The sequence below is a fragment of the Emydura macquarii genome, unplaced genomic scaffold (genome assembly GCF_026122565.2).
Source record: "Emydura macquarii macquarii isolate MOO-44397 ecotype Brisbane River unplaced genomic scaffold, CSIRO-AGI_Emac_v2 contig_2249, whole genome shotgun sequence".
Lineage (NCBI taxonomy): Eukaryota > Metazoa > Chordata > Testudines > Chelidae > Emydura > Emydura macquarii.
The window spans coordinates 291,790-317,714 of NW_027132386.1; the positions used below are offsets into that span (position 1 = coordinate 291,790).

The window sequence follows — 25,925 nt, forward strand, 5'->3', positions numbered from 1 at the left end:
CCTGCCCCCTTGAGGCTGGGGCTGCTCAGCCCGCCTCGCTCTGGTTTCAGCTGTTTTGCTGGGTGCCAGCACAGTCTGCCCCAGCTGGACCCGCCTCACACATAGCCAGGGCGCCCCCCCCGGCGTGTTCAGCAGCTCAAACGTTTGAGTCTCAGCCCCACCCCCCCCCCAATTCTGGTCCCAGCCAGCACCGGGCAGTGTCTTCCCCTCAGCAGGAGTTACCCACCCCCATTCCCTGGGGCGGGGTGCTCTGGGCCGGGCCTGGCTGCACCTGTCCCTTGCTGCCCCCCTGACTACCTTCGCCCACAGGGCCCCCCCTCCCCATTAACTGCACCTGGGGGGGCTGGTTTGGTGGGTCTGCCCTTCGCCCCCCCCAGGGATGTTTCAGGGACCCATTGCCATTAATAAGGGGCAATCCAGGGCCCCACTTCCACCAGACTCCAGTCTCATCTCCCCCCATGGGGGCAAGGGGCATTCCCCAACTTTCCCTGCCTGCAGCCCAGCTGAGCCAGGGCTGCCAGAAACAGCCCCCCTGCTGGGGTGGTTGGAGCCACGCCCGGAGCCTGCCCCAGTCTGGCCCCCCTGCTCTGGGTGACACCCATGGGTCCAGTGAGTGTTTCCTTCCCAGCGCCCAGCTTCTGTTCACACAGCACCCCACAGACCCTCCCCACACACGCTCCTGCCCACACCTCCCCCCTACTCAGTGCGCTGGTGCTACTGGGCACACAACCCAGCCTCAGCACCCCCCAGGCCCCCCCTCCCAGCCCCCCAGTTGTGGGTTTTGACCTTTTTTTTTTTTTAAACAGTTTTTCAGTTTATTTTGTAACAAACCAGCAGCCGCCCCCCCCGGCCTCCCACGATGGGGGGGACCAAGGGGAGCCCCTTTCCTCCCCCTTCTGCTGGGGAGGGGAAGGGATAGACGCCCCCCCCCACATATTTACACAGCCAGGCAGGGGGACAGCCCCGTGTCCCCCACAATCCAGCTGAATCAAAAACTAAACCAACGCCGTACATTCAGTGGGGCAGGTACCCTGCCCCCTCCCCCGCTGCTGCGCCAAGCCCCTCGGGTAAGGGGGCTGTTCGGGGACCCCCCACAATCCAGACATTAATGGGGGGGAGGCGGCAGCCCCTCCCCACTCACTGAGGGGGAGGGGCCGGATCCCCCTGGCCCGAGAAGGGGCCTGGCTAGCGCTGGGGGGCCAGGCCCGGCTCCTGCTGGTCGCTGTGGTGGGGCTGGGGGCCCCGGTCCGGCCGGCAGGCGGGGGGCCCCTCGCGGGCCTGGGGGTGTCGCTCCCACGGACGGGGGGGCCAGCGCAGAACGTCCGGCTGAGAGACCTGGGGGGCGGGGGGAAGCAAGTCAGACACACACTAGGCCCGGACCCCTCCAGCCCCCCCACAGGTGCACCCCCCAGGGGCAAAGCCCCTATACCCCCTTTTCCCCCCCCAACAGGCAAGGGCCCCCTTCCCCGCCCCCCGCACAGGGCCCCGCCTCACCGCTGGGCAGCCCAGGGGGCGCGGGCTGCGGCTGGCCCCGCTGTAGCTGGATCCTGGGGCCTTGAGTCCAGGGCTGAAGCCCCCCGCGAAGGCTCTGTGGGGAGAGCAGAGCGGTGAGGGGGGCCATGGGAAGGGGGCCCTCATTTCCCCCCACCCCCGGTGCTCAGCACCCCCCGCTCTCACTCACCTGCCCCCCATGGGGGCGCGTGCCCCAGGGCTGCTCAGCTTGCGGTACTCGGCGAAGGGCTTCATCTGCAGGGGGTGGAGCTGCGGGGCAGAGGGGGCAGGGCTCAGACAGGGCCCCTGTACCCCCCTGCCCACCCCCCCAGCCTCCATGCACCCGCCCCCCCCCCCTTACCTCCGTGCGCCCCATGCCATGAGGGAAGGCGCGGACGGCCGAGGGGACCAGGCGCCCGGCCAGCTGCCCCGGGGGCCGCAAGGCCGGGGTGACGGGCACCAGGGGCAGCGGGGGGGGGGCTGCCGGCGCCCCCTGCTGCAGGGAGCCGAAGTTCACCACGGGGGGCAGCTGGGACTCCACCACGGGCAGCAGCATCTGGGGGGAGAGAGAGTCAGTGGGGCGGGGCCAGCGAGCCAGGGGGCGGGGCCAGCGAGCCAGGGGGCGGGGCCAGCGGGGCTCACCTGCTGGGCGGGGTCCGGGGCCTGCAGGAAGTTGCTCTGGTTGGCCGGCGGCAGGGGGCCGGGGTAGAAATCCGAGGGGGGGCTCAGCTCCTGGCGCATCTGGGGGAGAGCCGGGGGATATTAGTGGGCGGGGCCAGGCACAGGAGCCCCGCCCCCTGCCCCACCCACCTGGCCCCGCCTCCCACCCCTGAAGTCCCGCCCAGTACCTGGAGCAGGGGCTGGTCGGGGCCCAGCTGGCTGCCGCAGAAGGGGGGGCTGTAGAGGAAGGGGGGGGCCGCCTGGTAGAGCAGCCCCGTGGCCGGTAGCTTGGCCAACTCGGCCGCCTGCAGGGCCGAGAACTCCACGTACTGGCCCTTGAGGGCCACCCCCGAGAGCAGGGCCGAGCCGGGCAGCACCGGGGAGCCGGGCGCCGGGCCGGGCTGCAGGTACAAGTGCTGGGACCTGCGGAGACAGACGGGCGTCAGCGGACACACGGACGGGAATGGCGGCTGGCTCTGGGGCGGGGCGCAGGAGGACCCCATGGCGGGTGCTGAGGCAGCTGGCTCCGGGCCGGGCCTGGCTATAAGGGGACCCCTCCCCGGATGCTGAGAGGCGGCTAGTTCTGGGGTGGGGCACGGAAGCTGACTATAGGGACCCTCAGCTGGGTGCTGACATGCAGCTGGCTCTGGGGCAGGGTAGCTGGCTATAGGGGGACCCCTTGGCAGGTGCTGGGGCAGCTGGCTCTGGGGCGGGGCGCTGGGGGCCCGGTCCTGGGGCATCCCGCTGCCCCCTTACCTGAACGGATGCAGAGACGGGGTCCCCGGGCGGAAGCTGCCGCTGCCACTGAGCTGGGATTCGAGGGAGGCGCTGGGCACCTGCTGGGGGGGGCACAGGGGGCGGGTCAGACAGACAGCCAGCCCCACCCGCCCTGCCCCCCGGCCAGCCCCAGCCCCGCCCCGCCCCAGCCAGATGGACGGACGGACGGAGGGTACCTGGGCCACGCCGGGCTGGCTGCCATAGAAGAGCTCAGGGCAGGGCCGCCTCTCACCTGCAGGGGGAAGCAGCGAGCGGTGAGCCCAGGCCAGCCCCACGGCGGCCCCCCAGCGCCCCACGGCGCCCGCCCTACCTGAGAACGCCGAGGGTTCCGCAGGGGGGCAGGCGGCCTGCCCCAAGGGCAGGGTTCTGGGCTCGCAGGGCCGCCCGGGGCCAGGCTGGGGGGCTGCGGGGAGCCTGGGGGGCGGGAGCAGCTCCCAGTCCCGGGGCGCAGCCGCCAGCTGGGGAGAGAAGAATGGCAGGTGAGACGCACGCCCGGCCCCCAGCCCCACACGCTGCCTGCCCCCCACTCCCCAGCCCCACACGCTGCCCGCCCCCCACTCCCCAACCGGGACGGGACCCAGGAGTCCGGGCTCCCAGCCCCATGCGCTGCCCACTCCCCAACCGGGACGGGACCCAGGAGTCCGGGCTCCCAGCCCCCCCTCACCCCCCTTCCCTGGGCCAGGCCGGGACCCAGGCGCCCCCACTCACCCCCTCCGCGCTGGCCGGGGGCCGGGCAGGCGGCGGCTCCGGCCCTGGTTTGCTGCCCTCACTCACAGGCAGCCCCGGGTCAGCGTCCTGCGGGGACAGGAGCCAGGTGAAGAGAACCCAGGCGTCCGGGCCCCCAGCCCCCCCCCCAGCACCGGGCTAGGACCCAGGCATCCGGGGCACCGCTCACCTTGTCGCTGGCTCCAAACTGGATGGGGGGGCTGGGGGCCGGGCTCTCTCTGGCCGTCTCGGCTCGCTGGGGGCGCTGCGTGCCTATGGGGCCTGGGCCTGGCTGGGGGGGGCTGCGGACCTGGTTGAGGGGGGGGATCGATCAGGCCCGTCCCCACATTCCTGCCCCCCACCCCAGCTACCCCCCAGCCCAGCCGTTCCCCCCCCGCAGGAGACCAGGCCTCTGTCCCCCCCACCCCAACACATCAGGCCCCCCCGGCAGATCAGGCCTCAGCCCAGCCCCCCCTTACCTTGGCGTCCCTGTGCGGGCTGGCGTCTCCAGGTGGGGGCCCCCTGCCCTGCTCCTTGGGCTGGGCCCCCTGGGCTGCGGGGGCCCCGGGCTCCGGGCCCCGCTTGCCCCCCCCACCAGGCTCGGGCGTGGCCGTCAGGCCGCCGTCAGGGGAGCTGCGCTGGCTGCAGGCGGCTGACGAGACCTGGGAGTCGCTGCTGAGATCCACCCCGCTGTCCGACTGGCTCATCTGGGGCGGGAGGCAGGGTTAGGGGCGGCCCTGACAGCCGGGGGGAGCCCCCGCCCAGCGCAGCCCCACAGCCCAGCCCCACGGCCCTCCCTCACCTCTGTGCTGGCGACGTCGTCAAAGGCGTTTAACGGGTCCATCCAGGACTCCACGGAGCGGGGCCGGTAGCTTTTCCGGGGGGCACCTGTGGAGGGGCAGAGCCATCAGCCGGGCACCCCCAGCAGAGAGCCCCCAACTCTCAGAGCACGACCCGGGGGGAAATGGCCCCCACACCCTGGGTCCTGCCCCCCAGCTCCTTACCGGCTTGCAGCCGGCTCCAGATGTGGGGCGCCAGCCCCTCGGAGGAGCTGCTGCTTCCGCGCTGGTCCAGGCGAGCGCCCGGCGGGTCCTGCGGGGGGTAGCCGGGGCTGCGGGAATAGCCCAAGGGGTCCTGTGGAGGGGGGGGCAGAGAGAGGGAGCGTTAACCCACGTGGGGCAGGTGCTGGGGGGGGGGAATCAGGCCCACCCATCCCACGTTTCCCGCCTGCCCCTCTCACCTCCTGCTTGTGGGGCCGCTCCCGGCGCTTGGGGGAGTCCGCCAGGGGCCGGGCCCCCGCCTGCAGCAGCTGGGACTTGGCCAGGAACGGAGGCTCTGAAACAGAGAGGGAAGGGGGGGGTCAGTGCGTGGGGCAGGGGTCTCTGCCCTCTGGGGTGCACAAACCCCATGGGGAGGACCAGCTGACTGGGGAGGGTGGGGGTCATGTGGGGCGTGGGGTCTCTGCCCTCTAGGTGTTGCCAGCACCGGCTGGCAGGGGAGGGGGGGGGCCAGCGTGTGGGGTCCGGGGCGTGAGGCGAGTTCGCAGGGTCTCAGGGCAGTTACCTGGGCCGTAGCCCCCCGGGGCGGGGGGGAAGGGTGGCGCGGTGGCCGGGGGGGGCGGCTGCTTGGCACGGGCGCCGGGGCGGCCGCCGAGCTCGGCCAGGGCCTGCTGGATGCCGGCCGGGTCGCTGGGCACCACGTGGTCCAGCCGGTAGACGGCGCCGGTGGTGGGCGCAGGGGGCAGGCTCAGCACCGGGGGGCGCTCCTCGGCCGGCCGGCTGGGGGGGAGAGAGAGTTAGAGAGGGCGGCTGGGTGCCCCCCCCCCCGGCCCGCCTCCCCCCAGCTACCAGCCCCCTGCCACGCCCCTGATTCCTACCCCCCCCCCCCCCCATACCTGCGGTTCCTGGGCGAGGGCCAGCTCCTCTTGTCCCCGCGCCCGCCACCGGCTCCCCCGCGGCCCCCAACCTTGCCCCCGCCGCCAGGCCCGGGATTGGCGCGTCGGTTCTGCCGCTCCATGCCGGGCCGCTGGCTGGAGAAGCTGCGCTTGGACAGCTCCTTGCGCTGAGCGAGGCTCAGATCGCTGCAGGCTGCCCGGCCGCCCAGGGTGGGGGCCCCGGCCGCCCCGCCCCCTTTCAGGAAGTTCTGGGGCGGGGGCACCCCCGGCTCCTTGTCGCCCGGCCCGCCGCCCCCCCGGCGCTCGGTGAAGTCGCTGCTCTCCGAGGCCGTCTCCCACTCCTCATTGGCCTGGTCCGAGTTCTGGTTGGACAGGTCGGGGGACTTGGTGCCGGCCACACGCCGGGGGCGGCTTCCTCCGCTGGGGCCGGGGGGCAGGGGTAGGGTGGGCCCCCCGGCCCGGCCCGCTGCTCGCCGTTGAGCCGGGCGGCGTTCTCCCGTTCCTGCTTCAGGCGCCGGAAGCGGGGCGGCTTGTCCTGCTGCTGGGAGCGGCCGTGGCGCCGCCGGCGGGGAGGCCGCTCGAAGCTCCGGTCGGCCACGCCGTTGGGGGGCGGCCCCGGCTGCTTGGGGGGCGCCTGGAAGCCGGGTGAATCCTCCGGCGCCGGGAGAACGGGCCCCGGTGCAGCTTTCTCCTGGCTGGGCGAGTCAAGAGTCGGCTCTGGCTCCAGCTTCTCCGGCTTCTTGCCAGGCGGGGGCTTGGTCGGGGGGCTCCAGGGGCCGGTGGGAGGCCGCCCCCCGCCCCGGCCACGCCGGGAGGGTACGCCGCGGGGGGTGAAGACACGGCCGCCTCGGGCGCCCGGCTCCGAGAGGCGGGGCGGGATCTTGTCGGCAAAGCGAGGCAGGGGGACGCTGGGTGGGGGGGCCGGGCCCCGGTGCCGCTCCCCCTTGGCGGGCTGGGGGGCCAGCGGAGGGGGGGCCGCCTCCTTGTCCGAGTGGGTCACGTCACTGGCGCTCTCGTGGGTCTCACTGCCCGTCTCCGAGCCGCGTTGGCGCCGCCGCTTGGGGATCTCCTCGTACTCGGAGCCCTCGCTGCGGGTCTCGCTGGCGTTGCGGGGCCGGGGGCCTCCCCCGGCGCCTACTGGCCCGGGCCCCTCCTCCAGGCGGTAGAATGGCTCGCGGTAGCTGCGGAACTCCCTGCTGCGGCCCCGGCCCCCGCCGCCCCGCCCGCGTCCACTGTAGGCCCCCCGGAAGCCGCGGCCCCGGGCGAAGTACTCGCCCCGCCCCCGGGCCCGCCCGCGCCCCAGGTAGCCGCCGCCCCCCCGCTCGTAGGGACACTCTCGCCGCCGGCGGGCAGGCGACAGCGCCCCCGGCGGCTCCTTGGGCCCCGCCACGCTGCCGTTCACCAGCGCCTTGGCTTTGACCTCCTTGCTCGGCTTGGGGGGCTCCTTGGGGCCGGGTGGCTCGGCGCCCTCCTTGGCTTTGGGGCGCGGCTCCTCGGCGTCTTCCTTGGGGGGGGGTGGCTTCTTGATGGGCCCTGCTCTGCGCGGGGCCGGCTCGTCCGCCCGCCGGCTGCTGCCCGGGCGGGGCCCCCAGCGCGTCTCCGTCTTGGCCTCGCGGCGTGGCGGCCGGTGGAAGTCATGGGGCTGGCGGGAGGGGCGCTCGGTGCGGCGCGGGGCCTCCTCCTTGGGGGGCAGGGCCGGCTCCTCCTTGGGGGGCTTCTTGGGCGCTGCCGGGGGCTCCTTGAACCCAGGGCCCCTCCCCGGCTCCTTGGGCTCCTCGGCGGCGGGGGGCTCCTCGTCTGGCTTGTGGGGGGGCTCGGGGCGCCCGTTCCGGGCCAGTTCCCCCGGGGCGCTGGGGGGCAGGGCCAGGCCGGCGGGCCAGGGCCCCCCCGGACGGGGCTCGTCCCCCGGGAAGCGGTGCAGGGGGGCCGGGGCGCCGTTCTCGGTGAAGGCCGGGTAGCCGCCCACATAGGGCTGCGGGGTGGCTGCCTCCCGCAGGCGGACGGGGGGTGTCTCGCTCCTGGGGGAGAAAAGGGGGCGTCACGCCACAGCCCACTGGCCCGGCCCCCGTTTCCCACCCCCCATCTCCCCACTCCTCAATGCTCTCTGCTCCGCCCCCCAGCGCCCCACTCACCGCAGGCCCTTCTCCTCGTCGTCGGGTGGCCGGAGGGGCGAGGCCAGGGGCCGGGGCTCGGCGGCGAAGACGTCTCCCCCCCAGGCCAGTTTGGGGTCGCCGGGCGGGGTGCCCCGCTCCCGCAGCAGCTGGGCGTGGCGCTCAAAGGGCTCCGATCCGGAGCCGCCGCTGTCCGAGCGCTCGCGGGGCAGGAGGCCTGTGGGTCAGAGCGAGCATCACAGGGGGCCCTCCAGCCCGGCCCTGATCCACCCTAGCCCCCCTTGCACCCCTGAGGCCGGCTGCCACATGACCCAAGAAGCGGGGCCAATGGATCACATGACAGGCCAGAGTGGAGGAGAGGGACCCATGAACTGCTCCACATCTGGGTCACGTGACCCAGACCAGCAGGTCCCCTGGGCCGGGTGCGGGCGGGGCCAATGGGTCACATGGCCCACACCACAGCACTTGACCTGGGAGTGGGTGGGTCCAACAGGTCACATGACAAGCCAGGTCACCTGAAGCAGATGTGGGTGGGGTCAATGGGTCACATGATGCAGACCAGGCATGGGCGGGGCTTACCAGAGGGGTGCACGCCTGGCGGGTAGAAGTCCATGGGCGGCCGGCCCTGCATCATGCGCGGGTCCATGTAGGGCGGGATCATCATCCAGCGGGGGTCGAAGTTCATCTGCGGCATGGGTGGGGGGCGCCCCATGGAGCCTGGGTACATAGCCTTGGGCGGGGCCTGAGGCTGGGGGGGCGGGGCCTGCGGCTGCCCCGCCCCCTGTGGGGGTAGGACACCGGGCCCAGGGCCCAGGCCTGCCAGGGAGGCAGCGGCCACCTGCTGCTGGGGGGAGGCGGGCGCTGGGGGGGCCCCGTGCTGCTGCTGCCACTGCTGCTGCTGCTTCAGCAACTGCTCCTGGGAGGTACGGGGGGGTTAGGGTGTGTCCAGCCCCCCCCGCCCCACACCTCACGGCTCTGCACCCCCAACAATCCTTCCTGCAACTCTGCACCCCCCAGGAACACCCTCGCAGCTCTGTGCCCCCCAGGAACCTCCCCCACACCCCCCAACAACCTATTCAGCGGGTCTGGGCCCCCAGGACACCCCCCAGACTGCACGCCCTCCCCGGTGGCTCTGTGCTCCCCAGCAACCCCCCTTTGTGCCCCCCTAGAAACCGCCCCCCAGGACTGCATCCCCTCCCCCTGCTGTCCCCCCCCCCCCCCCGGCTCTCCCCCTCCAGCCAGCCCCCCACGCACTAGGCCGGCACTGACTGAGCGCCCCCAGCACAGCGCCCCACCCCCCAGCTGTTACCTGCTGTTGCCGCTGGAACCGGGGCGGCAGAGACTTCTGGTACTTGGAGTAGCCGAGGGGCTGGGCTGGGGGCGCCTGGCGCGGCGGCAGCACCACGGACTCGCCCTTGGGCTCAGGCTTGGGCGCGGCAGGGAGCGCGGGGGGAGCCGGTGCCGCCACTGGCTCCTCCGGGGCCTCGGGCACCTCCTGGGGGGCAGGTGCCACGGGCGGCTCGGCTGGGGGAGAGCAGGAGGGTCAGTCGCTGGCACCCGGCAATGGGACGTGAGGCCGGGCAGGGGCTGGCTCCCTGGGACCCTGGCCCAGTGCTGAGATGCGGCCCCCTTTGGGGTGGGGCAGGTTACCCGGGGACCCCGAGATGCACATGGCTTCTCTGGGGTGGGTGGGGCTGGTTCCCCGGGATGCTGGCCCGGCCCCGAGATGCGACCCCCTCTGGGGCGCGGCGCCTCCTACCTGGCCCAGCGTCGAGGCTGCCGCTGCGGGATTTGCTGGCTGGGGCCGGCTCCTCCTGGTCTCGCTTCTCCTCTGGGGCGGCGGGGGCCGGGGGGGCGACGAGGGCGGTGGCCGGCGGGCTGGGGGCAGCCGGGGCTGGGGGTAGCGGGGCAGCGGGCACCTCCTTGGGGGGCTCGGCTTTGAGGCGCTTGTCGGGGGCCCCGAACTTCTCGTCCAGGCGCTTGAGCTTCTCGGCGCAGGCGGCCCGGCGCTCCTCCTGCATGCGGCGCTCCTCCTGCTCCCGGCGCCGGCGCGCCCGCTCCACTGCCGCCGAGATCTCCGAGGAGGACTGCTTCCGCCGCTGGCGCCACGCCTCGTCCTCATCCTCCGGCGGCGGGGGGCGCACGGGGCGCTCCTGGGGGGCGGGCGGAGTCAGGGGCTTGACCGCCACCAGAGCCTCCCCCACACCCTCTAAATCCTACTGCACGCCCCCCACTCAGACCCACGGCCCCCGGCACCCCTTAAATGCCCCGTCCTCCCCAGATCCCCCCCGAGCGCCCAAACAAACACTCCCGCCCCCCGACCAGCCCCCCACTGCCCCACAGACACTCACTGGGAAGTCGTTGGGCTGTCCCCAGTTGCCCCGGTTGGGGGGCGGAGGCGGCGGTGGGGGGCGAGGCACAGGGGCGGCGGTGGGGGGAGTTTCCTTGGCCCCCTCCGGGGGGCAGGAGCCCTCGACCCATGCCGCTTTGACGGGGGGCTGCTCGTCCTTGGGGCTGCCGGCCTTCCTGCCTTCGGGGCCCGGCCCCTTGCTGTCCTGGCTGGGGGCAGAGAGCAGCCGTGAGCGCGGCCAGCGGTTCCCATCTGGGGGAGGCCCAGGCCTGGATCCGGTGCAGGATGGGCCAGCAGGTCTGAGCTGGGGGGTGGGAAGGCGGATTTGGGGCACGGAGGGGAATCCAGGCTCCAATCCAGGGCGGAGGAACCGGGCCTGATCTGGCTCCGACCCGGGGCTGGGGGGAGGGGGATGGATCGGGGAGGGGAGGGGGGGCTGGCGTTACCGTTTCTCGGCCCCTTCCTCGTCCGACTCCTTCCCATCCTCTTCGTCGCTGAACTTCAGCTTCTCGGTGTAATCCACCTCCTCGTGGGCGCCTGGCAGACGGACACGGACAGACACGCGGCGTCAGAGCCGCCCCGCACCCGGGCGCTGGGGGGCTGCAGCGGTTATGTTCAAGGGGGCGGCGTGTCGCGGTTGTGGGGGAGGGGGGCCCAGGGCAGGGCCGGGGCAGTGCAGTGGGAGGGAGCCATCCCAGCCCCTCCCCACCCCCGGAAGTAATTCGAGGCCCCACCCCCCGGATCCCCAGTGGCGGGTGGGGGGGCACTACCTGCCCAGCCCTCGTCGTTTTCCTGGTCCAGCTCATCAAACTCCTTCAAGTCATCCTGCTTGAGCACGGGCGGGCGGCTCACCGGCTCCGGCACACGCTGGGAGGGCGGCGGGGGGCGGGGCCCAGCCAGCCGGGGGAACCTGGGGGGGGGAACCGTAGGGGGGTTGGGAAGAGAAGCCAGGAGTCCAGGCTCCCAGTGCTCCCCCCACTCTAACCCATAGATCCCACTCGCCCCCAGAGCTGGGGAGAGAACCAGGAGTCCTGGCTCAGCCCCCCCCCCCGCTCTAATCACTAGATGCCGCTCCCCTCCCACAACCAGGGAGAGAACCTCCAAGCTCCCACAGCTGCAACCCCTAGACCCCACTCACCCCCCAGAGCTGGGGAAAGAACCCAGGCATCCTGGCGCCCCCACACTCACCTCTGCACCTCCCCGGGCGTGGGGTAGCGGTAAGGTCCCTGCGGCCCATATGGAGGCGGGAACGGGAGGTAGGGGGGGTACATCTGTGGGGAGATGGACTGTTAGGGCGGCACCCCAATGCTGGGGGGACAATAGTTCAACCCTCCACCCGTAACCCTCCGTGTGCTGCCCCACCTTGAGTAGCGGAGACGGGTCAGCTCCCCGCCTACGTAACCCCCTGCCCGCTGCCCCCCGACTTCCTCCCTCGCCCCCCGTCCCCCCGACACTCACAAATGGTGGCATCATCGCCCGGTAGGGAGGGAAGTGGGGCGGGGCGGAGGGCTGCACTCCCACCCCGGCCCGCCCGTCGGGGGCTCCGGGCTGCTCCTCGGGCACCTCCCCGTCAGTGCCCCGCCCGCCTCCATCCCGCCAGCTCGTCGCGTCTGCAAAGCAAAGGGGCGGGGATAAGGCACAGCTCGCCCGGCGCTCCCACCCAGAAGCAGCTACGGGGGCTGGGTATGTGGGGACTCCTCGCCCGGCGCCGAGATGTGACCCCTGTGGGGCAGGGGGGCTGGTTATCCGGGGGCCCCTGTGGGGTGGGGCACATAAATTGGACCAGCTGAACAGAACAAAGCTGTGGGACGCAGGGAAGGGGACCCCTCAGTCTGGCTGCCCCCCAGGAAGGATCCTCTGGCAGGCAGGGGGCCGGGCTCGGCCGACACAGCCAGGCTCCCGGTTCAGGCAGGGGGCCCAGCGCTTTGGGGTCTGTGATGACACAGATGGGCAGAGGCATCGCCCTGGCGTCCCCCATCCCCCGCTGGGGCAGCACTTCCCGGGAGGGGGCAGGATGGGGCATCGCTCACTCTGGGGGCGGAGGTTTGGTCCGGGCCCATACGACGCATCGGTAGCGTCCTTTTCTTTGCCAGCTTTGTCCTGGTCTCCAGCCGCCTGCAGGGTCGGAAATTCCTCGCGAGAGAATCGCGACAGTAGGCTTGATCCCTTTCCACCTGCAGCCAGAAGTAGGGCCCCGTTAGAGGCCGACTCTCTAGGCACCTCTATGGCCCTGGAGGATCAAGGAACGACCACTTCTATGACCCTGGAGGACCAAGGAACGACCACCTCTATGGCCCTGGAGGACCAAGGAATGACCACCTCTATGGCCCTGGAGGACCACGGAACAAAAAAATTGCCCCTCTATGATCTTGGAGGACCAAAGGGGTGAGAACTGCTACCTCTATGACCCTGCTGAACCCATCATCCTCCATCTCTGATTCTAGAAACAAGAGGCTGTGAACTGCCAACTCTCCAACACTGGAGGACCAATGATCTTCCACCTCTATGGCCCTGGAGGACCAAGGAATGACCACCTCTATGGCCCTGGAGGACCAAGCCAGGGAACTGCCAGGCTGAATGAGACCAGGGCTCACCTAGCCCATCTCTGATTGGTTAGTGCCAGCCGCTTCAGAGGGTGGGTGGTGCTCAATGGGGTGGGCATGTCCTTCCCGACCACTGGCCCAGCAGCTGGCTCAGGGCCTGGACAGGCGCTAGTTGGGGGTCGAGCCCTCACGTCTCATCCCCTGTAACGGGGGCTGAGAGCTCCCATCAGCCACTGAAACGTGAGAGCCTGTCAGGTTCCCAGACTTCACACTCTCAAGTGGCAGAGAGTTCCACAGGTTAACTAGGTTAAAGTTGTGTCTAATGTTACCGCATCCCCCTACAGAGCCCCAGCTCCTGGCAGCAGCATCCCCTAGTGCCACACCGGGGGATCAGAAAACAAACTCACCATCTCCTTGCGCTCCATGGGTAACGCTGGCCTGTGCCCAAGACTTTACCCCGCCTGCTACTGTAGGGGGATTCTGGGAGAAAAAGGGGGGGGGTTAGGTTGATTCTGTGGTGCCTGCAGCCCCCCCTCCCAAAGCCCCACTCCATTTGCACCCCACAAGTTCCCAGATGCCCCCTGAAGAGCTCCACTGGCGGATACACGCACAGATCCGGCCACCAGCCCGCATGTGGGGAGCCAAAAGGAGAAGTTGCCTGGTCAGGGTGAGGTTACGGGCTGCAGCACGAGCCCAGGAAATGCCAGCAGGGGCCAGGAGTCAATGACATGGACGCTGGCTGGTTGCAGGAGACAAGCCCTGGGTTCTGCCCCTGGGAGGGGAGTAGGGTTTACTGGTTAGAACAGGGGCTGGGGGCCAGGACGGCTGGGTTCTCTCCCTGGCTCTGGGATAGCAGTGGTGTCTAGTGGTTAGAACAGAGATGGGTTGGGAGCCAGGACTCCTGGGCTCTCTCCCCGGCTTCGGGGAGGGAGTGGGGTCTAGTGGGTCAGAGCAAAGGGGAGTCAGGACTCTCATTCTCCATCCTGGACGCTGTTTGGGGAGTTCCCATAAAGGTATCCCCCAATCTTGCTTCGTCAAGGGAGACCCTTGCCCCACCTGCTCCTTCACCTCGGGTGCTGTTGGGGGTCGTTTCGGTTGGTTTGAGGCAGACGTCTGTGAAGCCGGCGGCGACTGCGATTCCGGCGGCTGAGGTGTCGAGGCATCGGTACTGAGCGGGAGGGAACGAAACAGGCCAGGCAATGGAGATGGGGGAAGAGAGACACACACACACACTTCAGACCTGGGGTCCGATGGGAGGAGACGGGGCAAGGCTCCATGTCCTGTTTCCCGCTCCCCCAAAGCCCCCCCGAGCATGGAAGGCCCCTCACCTCTTTGGGTCTGACTGGTCCTGCTTGCTTGCCCATCCTGTCCCGTCTTTCGGTACTAGCGAGACGTTGGGGTCATTGCCTTTGTTCTCCGCTTTTAAGCTTGGCAGGTTCGCAGGGGGTGGCATACGCCGGGCAATGGCCACTTTCCCGAGACTCTGCAAGCCATGACGAGGGGCTACTGCAGGGAGAGAGAGGTTAGGCCTGTTATGATCCCCCTCGCCCTGTTCCCTGCAGCCTGGGCCCTCCAGCGCCGCACTGAGTTATTGCGCCAGCCCAGCCTGCCCCGCTCGCTGCAGCACAGCACCCCCGTGTGCCCATACCTGTGGGTTTCTGAATCTCTAAGGACTTCCCCTTGTACGTATCAAACAGGTTGAGCGACGAATACTTTTTTCCATCCTTCCCCTTTGCTGTTTGCCCCAAACGATCTGACATCGCGCTGGAAGGTCATTGAGTACGTTGGTTCCTCCTGGCGCCTCGCGAAACGTGCCTCTGTCTGCAGGGGAGACGGCAGTGAGGGGTGGGGAGGAACCCAGGAGTCCTGGCTCCCCGCCCCTCCCCTGCTCTACTAACCCACTGACCCCACACCCATGCCAGAGCTGGGGACAGGACCCAGGAGTCCTGCCATTTTGCTGCCCTTCCCGGCTTTCTTGTCACCTTTATAAATCCAAAGGCCGTATTCGCCCGTTCGCTGCAAGCTGGTGTTTCAAAGGGAATTCGTTGTAAGCTCTGTGCTTATGTTAGGTCCTACACAAACCTTCTCAACCACTTGCTTGGGGAAACCGTTTTTTAAAAGATAATTACTGAGCCAGTGAGAGAGACAGGGACCCCTTGTTTTTATGGGCGTGGTCAAGTCCTGTACAATTTTTGTTTTAAGCCCAGGACCGTGAGGATGTATTATAATAATAAACTCACCCAACCCCACATCGACGGGAAAGGCTTTGCTGAAATTTCAATGCTCACAGGGGTTCGGATGTGGAGCTTTCCCCTTGCAACCTCAACAACAGGGGAGGTGAAACTGCTCTTGCTATGAATGTCATCCCAAGCAACGCCCAGGTACTTCCATACCACCACCACAACGAAGCTCTCTCTGTAGTCACGAACAAGGGAAGATGAAACGGACCGGGCCGTTTGGGTAACAAACCAGGGAAAGGGCCATGAGGCAAATCCGTGTTTTCATTCTGGTCAGGGGAAGGGGGTTTCTAGAGCATTAATAACCCCTGGGATTAGTTCTACTCCATCCTCGGTGCCTCTGCCATGCTCCTTTTAGGTCACCTCCTTGGCTCGCCCTCTGAAGCTGGGCTCACCACAACTGAGACGCCTGGGATCAAAGGGCTCCCCTGACAGCTGGGGTATCTCAGCGCCGGGGTCATGTGAGGACACGGGACGGGGATCTTGGATTTCGGGAAGTGCAGCTCACCCCAAGCACCCAGCCACATGAAACCTCAGCCCCCAAATCCCAGCACAGGCCCACCTGCTGTTCTAACCACTAGACCCCACTCCCCTCCCAGAACCAGGGGTAGAACCCGGGAGCCCTGACTCCTAGCCCCACAAATTTAGACCCCACTTTCCCCCAGGGCTGGGGGCAGCACCCAGAAGTCTCGGCTCCCAGGCCCCCTGCTGTAAAACACATGCCTGTAAAGCAGGACTGGGGCCTCACCAAGGTATCCACAGCCATTTCCAACTGAAAGCTAAATCTGTGCCCTCTCTCTCTCAAATCACTGTGCCTGATTTCCCCATACTTCCGGCTGAGCCAACACCCCCAGCCCAGAGCTGGAAAACACAGGGCAGAAGGGCTGTGGCTGGGATTCTCCAGAGCCCAGCTAGACGGCAAATACTCCCATGGCAGGGCCTTGGAAGGGGAAAATAAGATCGGCAGAGTTTCAGCAGCCATGAGGGGGAAAGGGAGGGGCGGTGCATATCTCCCTCCTTCCTCCCCCCAGCGCAGACCGATTTAGGGGCAAGGTTTGGCGTGGACAGAATTAAAGATCCATCCATGGTGCAGAGAAATCCGATTTGGAAATCAGCAGCGATTGTGTGGATATATCAAGGGAAAGAACAACAAATGGAGAGAAAGGATAAAGGAACGGCCGACAGAATCACAGAGCCTGCCATCTGGGATTTCCATGCCACTGTGTTTTGACTCGATCCAGGGGAAACGGAGAGATTCCCTGGAAATCAGACCTGATGATTTAACAGTTCCTTAAAACCCAGGGCTCCACGGTACCAAACTGACAGGTGGTGATTTTGCAGCCCCACGGAGGCCCTGGTTTTGATGGCTGGGTTTATTTTCACAGATTACGGCCAGCAGAGACAACTGGTCCACTCCTCTGACCCCCCAGTACAACACGCCATTGAATGAATTCCTGGCTGCATTTTCAGGAGGTGAGGAAGCAAGCAGGAAGACAGGAACGCGTGATAGAGAAAATAAACGGAGAAACACAATCCACTCACAGAGCAATATATAAAGTAGTCTAAGAATAGAGGGGGGGAAATAAATGCACATGAAGAATAATTTTACGATCTGCACAGAGCAACAAATAATACTGCTAGCCAAAAAACCATCCTGCTCATGGAGAGGTGCATCCAAAACAAGCAGCTCACCTCCCCGATGAGGGATGGATGGAATCAACAAAAAACTATTTGTCAAGAACAGGAGGGGAAAATATCTAGAATCAAATAAAAAGATCGTTACTCAATCCAGCCAAGTTTAACTAACCCACTCGAGAGTTAATGGGCAGAGACGCTGGCTTTGCACCTCTCTATTTCCAATGGCTACCAGCATTAATATCTCAGCTGGATTATGAATGTGCCTCTGTAGTCATAAATATCCTGATTTTCTTTCCAGAAAGGCAGCAGTGTGGCCTAGTGGATAACGCGCCGAACAGAGGCTCAGGACACCTGCGTTGAGCTGGCCAGGCAAGTCACTTCTCCGTGCCTCGGTTTCCCATCTGTAAACTGGGATAATGATATTGACCCTTCTCAGTAAAGCACTTTGAGATCGATAGATGGAAAGTGCTGGATAAAAGCTAAGGGTCATTACTGCAGGATTGGGCCCAAACTTTATCCTCAGTTATTTTTGTCTCAAGTGCAGTTCTCTGTATTGGGGACAACATTTTAATTCAAATTATTTCTTATTGTGTACGTGGATTGTTTACACCTCCCTTTACTTGTCAGCAAGACATCCAGGGCCACAAAGATTGTTAAGACTTAAAGGGGAAACAATCCAGCCGTGGAGTAAACACTTAACAAAAACACCGTTAATGATATTACGCACACCTCTTATCGGCTGATGGTACTTTGTGTTAACAATGTCACGTAAATATGGCTAAAACACAGGATACTGCTAAGAAATACTGCTAAGAAAGAAAGAGAATATGGGATAGTCTTGGGAACAAAGGTTAAAATGCACCCAGAAAAAATAAATATATAGATATTAAAAAAAAAATCTATAAACACAAAACCATATTGTTAACAGAGTGTTAACAATATACATGCATAAGTATGGTCAACAAACGAATAGGGGATACAACCACTACAGAGTGACAGAAATGTAGGTCTGGAAGGAATCTCAAGAGGTCATCTAGCCCATCCAGGCAGGATTAAGCATACCTGGCATGCAACACCACTGTTAAATACAAATATTGTTAAATAATCCCATAATAAAGTGAGAAGTAAACAAGCCAGCATTGACAACTGGTCCAACTCACAGCTGTTTCTACTAGACTCAGAAATACACAAAACACTACAGGAGCATGGTTTATATGTAATCAAGGGGAGCTCGATACAGCACTGGATAAGCATGGATCGCATAAATGCCCATCTTGGAAGTCCTGCGTTAAGACTGGACCGCCACGACAATTATCTCCCAGAAATGGCTGCAAGTTATCCAGAGATCCAGGGGCAAAACACCTTTTATGGGGATGGAGGGGGCAAAAAAGCTTTTTTTGATTGGCAGATGGAAGGAAGCGGTTGCCTTGAAATTCAGAGAGGTTGGGGTATCTTTAAGCACCAGCCTCTACATCTGTAGTATCCAGGAACAGGGAAGTACCTACTCGAAACAGCTGGGAAAGTGACAATCAATGCTGCCTTTTCATTTTGATTATCCAGCAAACCCTCCCTATTTGGGTGTCCAGTTCTCCACACAAATCGCAATTTTACACCTACATTTTAATCTTTCCAATTATGGATTTTTTAAAAGGGTCCACTGTAATCACATCACAGTCAAATGTCACATCAGCGGCCCCTCAAACGCTCTCTATGAATAAGAGACATTTCGGGGCCTGTCTAACAGAGACGGTGCACGCTCAGATTAATGGACTATTTATCTACCAATTAAAGGGAAGGTTTAAAGATCTCGCGACGCTACTTTAGTGCCACCCCAATGTGTGTAAATCTGAATAAGAATTCGTGTCTCTTTGTGGCGAGGGTATACATTCAGTTCCCCAGAATGATGCATACACATTCGACAATATTATGGATGTTCCATCATGGCTACTGAAGTGAGACGAAAATAAAGATTCCCCTGAGCATAATTTTAGCGTCACCCCAACAAAAAGAGGATCCATTCATAACACAGCAAAATGCACTGGTGTCATTGGGAAACGAGCGTACAGAGAGCAGCTCACCTGAATATTGCCGTGGATGGAATTAATAAGCCATTCGTATTTGGTACGCATCAGCATGACCAGGGTGGTCCCTGATCTCAATACACAAATACAGATCTAACTGGGTGTTATTTCGAATGGTTTATTAATTTAACATTGTCTTTAGTATGGGGAGGTCTCTTAAAACCTTTAGGATTATTAAATTCATGAATATTTTTGCATCATAAATTCCTGGGGGTAAGAGACCTGCCCCCCAGTGCTAATCTTAGCATCATCATGATACACAGAGATACGGATCGAATATTAAATTCAGCATTAGATGTCAAAGATACCCTAGCAATATTAACATCACCCTGGCCATGCAAATTTAGAAGATCCCTCCCCATATCCATTATTTTAGCCTCTGCTTTTCCTCCCCCCTTCCGCCCATTCCTAATTTTCATGGAACGCTAAGAGTGCTGCTAAATTAATATTTATTCTTCGGTTGTGTCCCAACTCTCCAGTTTTCATGAGAAAGTGCAAATGATCACCTTGTTTGTCGTCTAACTGTGCACACCCAAATTTTAACAAAAAAAATGTTAACCACACGTTTCCCCCCCTCTTTTAAACGCCCAAATAATGCTCAATAATTTCAATTCAAGCCACATTATTAGTCCTACGGTACGGTTGGTGTACACAGCATGGTATAGGTTCTTTATTCTAGTCTCTCGTTTTTATTTAAATACAGGGCCAATTACCAACTCCACAGCTCCAAAATGCCCTGGGTGTCTACAACTAACTGGATATTTATTGATAATTCATACAGATTTATTATTTTACTACTTTCCTACTTAAAAAAACAAAACCAAGACCAAATCCTTCCCCTCCACACCCCAAATTTCACTTTCAACCTCATCTGAAAACAATCAGCTAATAAATATAAATAAGGTAGCTGCTGAAAATCCTGTGTTGGCATGATAAAGGGGTGGGAGAATATTTTGATTCCCCCTCATTTATACCTCCCCAAATTCAATTATAATAGGACTAAACAATATTCCTTAGGAGAAAAGGATAATTAAGGGAGTAAGAAAGAGACAAAATAAGAATTCTCGCCCGCAAACCAACACAAACCCACTGATTTCCACCCAAATCACAGACTGATAACGAATCTGTGATTGTTTCCTTCAACTGGTCTGGTTAGGGCTAAAATATATGGCAGAGTTCAAACGGGCCACCCCAAAACGTTAGCACCCCCCCCCCCAAAATAAACACCCTGTGGATTTTTTTGTGGGGGCTACTGGAGCTTATTTTTGTGGGTGTGATGCCCAGATCTACGCCCATCCCCTCACCACACCCCAGATCTGAATCACCCTGGGACCATTTTAAAGGGGGGACTGAAGGGTTTATGGGGACAGGGGGAATGGTGGTGAGGGGGGAAGCGACACAACACCACCATCAAAATACAACCCCAAATTCTCACACCACCCCATAACATTTAAATGGCCCTTTTTTTTAGGATGGTATCAAAATAACGGCTAATTCCCCCCCCCCCCCCCCCCCCCCCAATTCTACTCTTTCACCCCCCACGGATGAACTAGCACCCAATATTTACACCTTTTATTGCAGTGGAATATTTTAGGGTGGGGAATATTAGGAAAAGCTACCTCCTGCTTCACCCCCTCCCCCCCCCCGGATTTCAACAACATCCCGATATTTCCAGCAGCCTGAAAACATGGGACTGAATTTTGTTCTCCCAGTGATTTAAAAATATTAGGGTTCGTTTAGATCCACCCCTGCTGGTCCACACACCAACCCCCCAAGAGAAGGAAAATGATCTATTATCCCCAAATTGGAGGTTGTTGAGGGATGAGGGGGGGTTACAGCGGTTTAAGATTTTTCTCACCTGAAAAGAAAAGGTTTACGTGAGATCAGCCTCTGCTCTAACAGGCCTGCCCCCCAAATTTCAGCACCTGAAAGATGAGCACTGGGGGTTTTCAGATTCATTCAGGGGGCCACTTTAAATAAAAGGGGGGACGGGAAATAAATGAACCGGGGCCCCCATTCTACCACCAGCATACACCCCCCATTTCAACGACACCCCAGTACTTCCATGACAATTCCTCCCCCCACAAAGACGGTCTGGGTTTTGACAGTGACTTCAACATTTTAGGGTGCTATGGAAAGAGAACGAAAAGGGACTGAATTCGCTTACTCCAGCCCCGATTCGCACCCCAAATTTCCACCATAGCCAAACACAAATGCATTTTCACCCCAGAAATGCCCGTGCCGCGAGTGAGATTTTCTTTTTAGGGTGCCGCTGAAAGACAAGAAAGCAGCGGCTGCTGCTCCGGCATCAACACGCTCCCCTACATTTCATGGTCACCCCAATATTAGCAGCAAAAGCCCCACAAGGGAGGGTTGGGGGTTTTTTGGTGGGGTTGATTTTTTTATTTTTGGGTGCCGGGTAATCAAAGAAAGAAAGACGAGAGGCACCCCTGGCCCCAGCAGCAACATGCACCCCAGATTCCAGGGGTACCCCAATCCTGCCTCTAAAACCATGCCGGGGCCCCACAAGTGGCAGGAAGGATTTTTCCAATGGGTTGAATTTTGGGGGCAGATTTGACATCCATGGGGGTGAGAGGGGGACAGCAGCCTTCACCCCATCCTCCACCACCTGCCCAACCCCCCCACCGTTTTCCTTCCCCCAAAAAACCCCATTAAACCCCCTTCCCCTGTAAAATAGTGGGGTGGCTTCAGTGGCTTTGAAATTCTGGGGGCAAAATAGGGGTGAAAGGGGGTGCACCCCCCCACTTCATGCCCCCTATGGGGCCCCCCCCACTGAGCCCACACTCCGGGGGGTCCCCGGTTTGGGGGATGTGGGGGGGTTGCTCCCGCTCACAACAGTCACTGGAACCCTGCTCTCTGAGGCTCTGCATTGGGGGGGCCGTTAGTGACCCCAGCTGCCCCCGGCGGGGCAGATGCCGGCTGCAGGGGGTAGGGGGAGCGATTCGGGAGGGGATGGGGCAGCCCAGGGAGCAGGACGGGGGCCCCCGAGGGGCGGATGGATGTGGATGAAGACCGGGGGGGGGCCGAAGGAGGAGAGGGCCGGGGACAAGATGGCGGAGGCCCGAACGTTCCACCGGCTCAAACCCGGCCCCATCCGTCCCCCCCCCCTTGTCGGGGGCGGAGAGCCGAGCCCAGCGGGTCGGAACCGGGTCGATACCCACCTCTTCGGCTCGGGCTCGCGCCGCTCTCTCCGGATACGGGGTCCCCGAGAGCGGATGGGGGCGCCAGGCGGAGGATGGAGGCGGATTACGGCGGGTCCCTCCCCCCCTTGTTTTACTATTTTTTTTTTCCTGGGCCCGATGCGGCAGTCTCGGCGTCTCGGCACCGACTAAACGGCCATCCGGGTCCCAGGGCCCGGCGGCGGGCGGCGCAGGGCAGGCCACGCCCCCCACGCTGCGTAGAGGCGGGGCCAGCCGAGGGGAGGTGGGAGGGGCAAGGTCGATGTGCGGAGGGGCGGGGCTTCCACGCGGAGCGGGCGGCCGCTTTGCATAATTTATGGCACAACAGGGAAGGCTGCCTGAGGCAAATTATGTAAATGAGGGCATCCTTATTTGCATAATTTCTGTCCCCTTGGATGCTCCAACCCCTCTCCCCCGATGCTGTTGAAGGACCGTTCCATCAGGACACTCCCTGCCCTTATTATCATAGGCTGTTCCAGTCCCACCCTGTAATGGACCATTCCACCTGGAGCCACCTCCCCGCTACAATGGGAAAGTCCAACCACGCCCATAGACGTAATGGAGCATTCCACCAGGAGCCTCTCCCCGCCATATAAAAAATGGGATGTTCCAATCCCACCTGCTATGACAGTGGCACCCTCCCTTAGAGTGCCATAATGGGCCATTCCACCACGAGACACCCCTTTCCCCTTTAAATGGACTGTGCCACTCTCCCTCCTGTCCTAGCATGGGTCATCCCATCAGGAACTCTCCCCCGCCCCCCGAAAATGGGCCTTTCTGCCACAACCACCTGCTACAATGCGCCCTTCCACCAGGAGACACCCCTCTCCTCTCTAAAATGGCATGTTCCACCTCCCTTCCTATAATGGGCCATTCCGACACTCCCATCCCGTTGGAATATTCCAATACCCCCCCTATCGTGCACTACACCCCCCTCCCTTCTATAATGGAATGTTCTACACCCCTGTTATAATGGGTCTTTCCACCAGGAGACACTTCCCTCTTTTCTATAATGGTCCACTCCATCCCCCCCCATAATGGCACATTCCATCCCAACTCTAATAGGCCATTCCACGGGCAAACCCCCCCTTTCCTTCTATAATGGGACATTCCCACCTCCGCTGCTAATGGATCATTCCACCCGGGTGGAAAAGCCCCACCCACCCACCTCCTGGCCAATCAGAGACTTCTGACCCCATCGTGCCTGCCTGGAGGCTCCTGATTGGCTGGGGATGAGGTCACATGTTCTCCCCATGCTCCATGATGCCCCCCATAGAAACCACTAGGTGACAGTGGGGTCATTAAGAGGCTTTTATTGATGCTGCCCCACATAGGGGTTGCCCCGCCCTGCGACCTCCGACCTTTCGCCCCCACGCCCACCCCACACGTGCCAAGGGTTTCATGCCCTTGAACCGCCCCCTCCTGGGCCGGCCCAGAATCCTTTGCGTGGAGGGCACAGAGTCTGGGGGGAGGGGCCAGAGGGCCTGCAATCCCAGAATCCTTTGCAGGGTTGGCGTGAGTTAGGAGCGAGGGCTGCAGGTGGGGGGGAGGGGAGAGGTCATGACCCTTAGCCCAAAGGTCATGTCAGGGTGAGCCGAGGGGCTCGGTGCTGCCTCCTAGAGCCCGGCTGCAAAACCAGCCTCCCCCGGGGCTGCCCCCTCACCTGCCGCCCCCTAGCAGCACCCTCCGGCCCTGCACCCCCTGCCTGCCATGCCACCCCCCGGCCCCGCGTCCCCTGCCCCCTGGCAGCCCTGCAGACGTTGTTAGTGGCCTGGTTTCAAGCAGCAAGCAGAACCATTGAGGCCCCAGAGCAAGGCTGGTGGGGGGAGCTCCCTGCCCAGGGCCCCCAGTGCCCCCCGGCCTCTAGGGGAGTTCAGAGACATGCCGCTTGGCGGGGGGGCCGGCCGGCTTCTCCTCTTTCTCCTTGGCTTTGTCTTCGTACATGAGGATCCTGCAGGGGGGAGGGGAGACGTGGTGAATGACAGAAGGGGCAGCGGGTGGGGGGGGCAGATACAGGGCAGGGGGCCCCCATGGATGTGCAATGGGGCTGGGTCAGTGAGGGGGGGCCGAGAGCGGGTAGATGGGGTGGCTAGAGAAAGGGGGACTAGAGATTAGGTGAGCAGAGCTGGGGGCGGGGACAGCAGGGGGCTGCGGGTCGGGAGTGAGGGGCACTGGCTGAGCTGGGGGTGTGTGGGGAGACCCAGGGGTCTGCAGGTCGGGAGTGAGGGGCGCCGGCCGAGCTGGGAGATCGTGGGGGGCCCAGGGGGCTGCGGGTCAGGAGTGAGGGGCGCCGGCTAAGCTGGGGGGTTGTGGGGGGGCCCAGGGAGCTGCGGGTCGGGAGTGAGGGGCGCTCACAGTTTGAAGATGGCCGAGCGCTTGCCCAGCATCATGCGGACGAAGTCCCGGTAGCTGATGGATTCGCCCAGGCCGCCCGTCACCTCCGTGATCATTTTCTTCAGCTCCAGGTGCGTCTTGGCCGCTCCCAGTTTCTCCAGCATCCGCTTCAGAGCCATGATGTCTGGGGGGGGGGCAGAGGTCAGGGGGCAGCAGGGGGCAGTGGGGACGCTCGCACACGCACGTTCACATGCACACACTCATACATGCACGCTCGCACAACACGCTTGCACACACACACTCGAACATGCTCGCACACGCAGGCTCACACACGCAGGCTCACACGCACGCTCGCACACGCACACACACACTCGCACACGCAGGCTTGCACACGCACGCCCACAGGACTCACCGATGTCTCCCTCCCCATTGAGGTCGAAGTCCATGTATTTCTCTGCAAGACGGACAGGCAGGTTAGACAGATGCGCTCAGGGACGTTGCCCCCCCGATCACCCCCAGCCTCCCCTCAGGCCTTTGGGGCCAGCTGCCCCCCACCCCCAGCCCCCAGGGGACCCCCCCCCCCGGTCTCTCCCTCCGCCCCTCGGGCGTTGCTCACTCTTAAAGGCCTCCAGCTTCTCGGCCAGGTCTTCGTCCGTGTTGTATTTGGGGTCGTCCAGGAATTCCTGGGGGGCAGAGAGAGGGGGCTGCGTTAGGGGTGGGGCAGCACCGTGGGGTGGGGAGTGGCCCGGGGGGGGGGACCTCTGTGGTGGTATCAGTGTCCATCCCCATGACATCACCGCTTTCTGCAGGTGACCTCACAGCCCTGTGACATCATGGAACTCTGTGTATGACATAACAGGAATCTGTGTGTGATGCCTAGCCTTAGGCCCTGCCCCTTCCCCTCTGACATCACTGCCCTCCCAATGATGACATCACAAGCCGGCTGTGACACCATGACAACAGGGGAGCTCCTCCCCCCGTGCATGGCTGGGGGGCGGGAATCTGGGGTGTGACACATGGGCCAGAGAGGGGCGCTGTGGGGCCAAGTCCCCTCCCCCACCCCTGGGGCCCCACCAGACCCACGGGGGGGCATCGACCTTATTGAGCGTGTCCAGGGCCTCCTCCTGCTGGGCCTTCAGCGCCCCGAAGGCCTTGCCCCCTGGCGTGGGGGGAACAAAGGGTTAATGGTGCTGCTCACTCCCGACCCACAGCCCCCCGCTAGCCCGGCCCTGCCCCCCAGCTCCTCCCGGTGCCCCTCACTCCCGACCCACAGCCCCCGCTAGCCCAGCCCCCCCCGTTTTCAGGCTCCCTGTTTCCTCTTTCTCAGGCGCCCTGGCTCCGAGCTAGTTTCACTTGTGCTGCAGGGGGGAGGAACTCGCCAGCCCCAGGAAAGGATCTGAGGGGAGAGAAACACCCCTCCCCACCCCCACAGCCCGCCCTGATTAAGGGGACCCAGGCGTCCGGGACCCCGCCAGCGCTCCCAGCCCCTGTGCAGGGAGGGAGCGGGCCCCAGGCATCCCACTCCCAGGGGACCCTGCAAAGCTCCCAGCCTGCGAGGAGGAGGGTGAAGGGGACCCAGGTGTCCGGGAGGTGGGGGGAGGCCGGGATGGGGAACGGGACCCAGGCGTCCGGGCAGGCGGGGAGCAGGAGCCTGGGACGGTACCTTGTAGGTTCTGCTTGGAGCTCATGTCTGCGCCGCTCTCGGCCTCCCGCGCGGGACCCTGGCGTCCGGGCCGACACCCCGGCCCTCTGCAGCCTCCAGACCACTTCCCTCTTCCGCAGCTGGGGCCCGGCCTTTTGTAGGAACCGGTCACTTCCCCTTCTGCCGAGGCCGGTCCCACGCGGGGGAGTCACCACACTGGTGGGGGGCGGGCCTGGGCTGCAGGGGGCGGGGAGCAGCAGGG

At 63.3% G+C, this 25,925-nt stretch overlaps 2 protein-coding genes across 2 annotated transcripts; both read right to left on the reverse strand.

Annotated features, from left to right (window-relative positions):
• Positions 1-787: 787 nt before the first annotated feature.
• On the reverse strand, positions 788-21,867 carry PRRC2A (proline rich coiled-coil 2A). The gene is given in 31 exon segments (XM_067560280.1): positions 788-1,335; positions 1,682-1,761; positions 1,853-2,047; positions 2,134-2,232; positions 2,340-2,574; positions 2,908-2,990; positions 3,105-3,160; positions 3,239-3,386; positions 3,824-3,943; positions 4,113-4,340; positions 4,436-4,521; positions 4,638-4,767; positions 4,874-4,968; positions 5,197-5,411; positions 5,528-5,936; positions 5,939-7,545; positions 7,660-7,855; positions 8,218-8,554; positions 8,948-9,162; positions 9,398-9,791; positions 9,990-10,197; positions 10,435-10,525; positions 10,759-10,898; positions 11,177-11,259; positions 11,447-11,598; positions 12,019-12,162; positions 12,939-13,011; positions 13,588-13,699; positions 13,860-14,037; positions 14,180-14,352; positions 21,670-21,867. Coding segments are annotated over 30 exon segments (6,561 nt in total). The 5' UTR covers positions 14,292-14,352; positions 21,670-21,867; the 3' UTR covers positions 788-995.
• A 1,117-nt stretch (positions 21,868-22,984) lies between these two features.
• AIF1 (allograft inflammatory factor 1) lies at positions 22,985-25,778 on the reverse strand. The gene is made up of 6 exons (XM_067560232.1): positions 25,685-25,778; positions 25,119-25,180; positions 24,638-24,704; positions 24,434-24,475; positions 24,043-24,205; positions 22,985-23,638 (listed from the first exon to the last, which is right to left on the reverse strand). The coding sequence occupies exons 1-6, from the start codon at positions 25,707-25,709 to the stop codon at positions 23,551-23,553; spliced, it is 447 nt and encodes a 148-aa protein (XP_067416333.1). The 5' UTR covers positions 25,710-25,778; the 3' UTR covers positions 22,985-23,550.
• Positions 25,779-25,925: the final 147 nt, after the last annotated feature.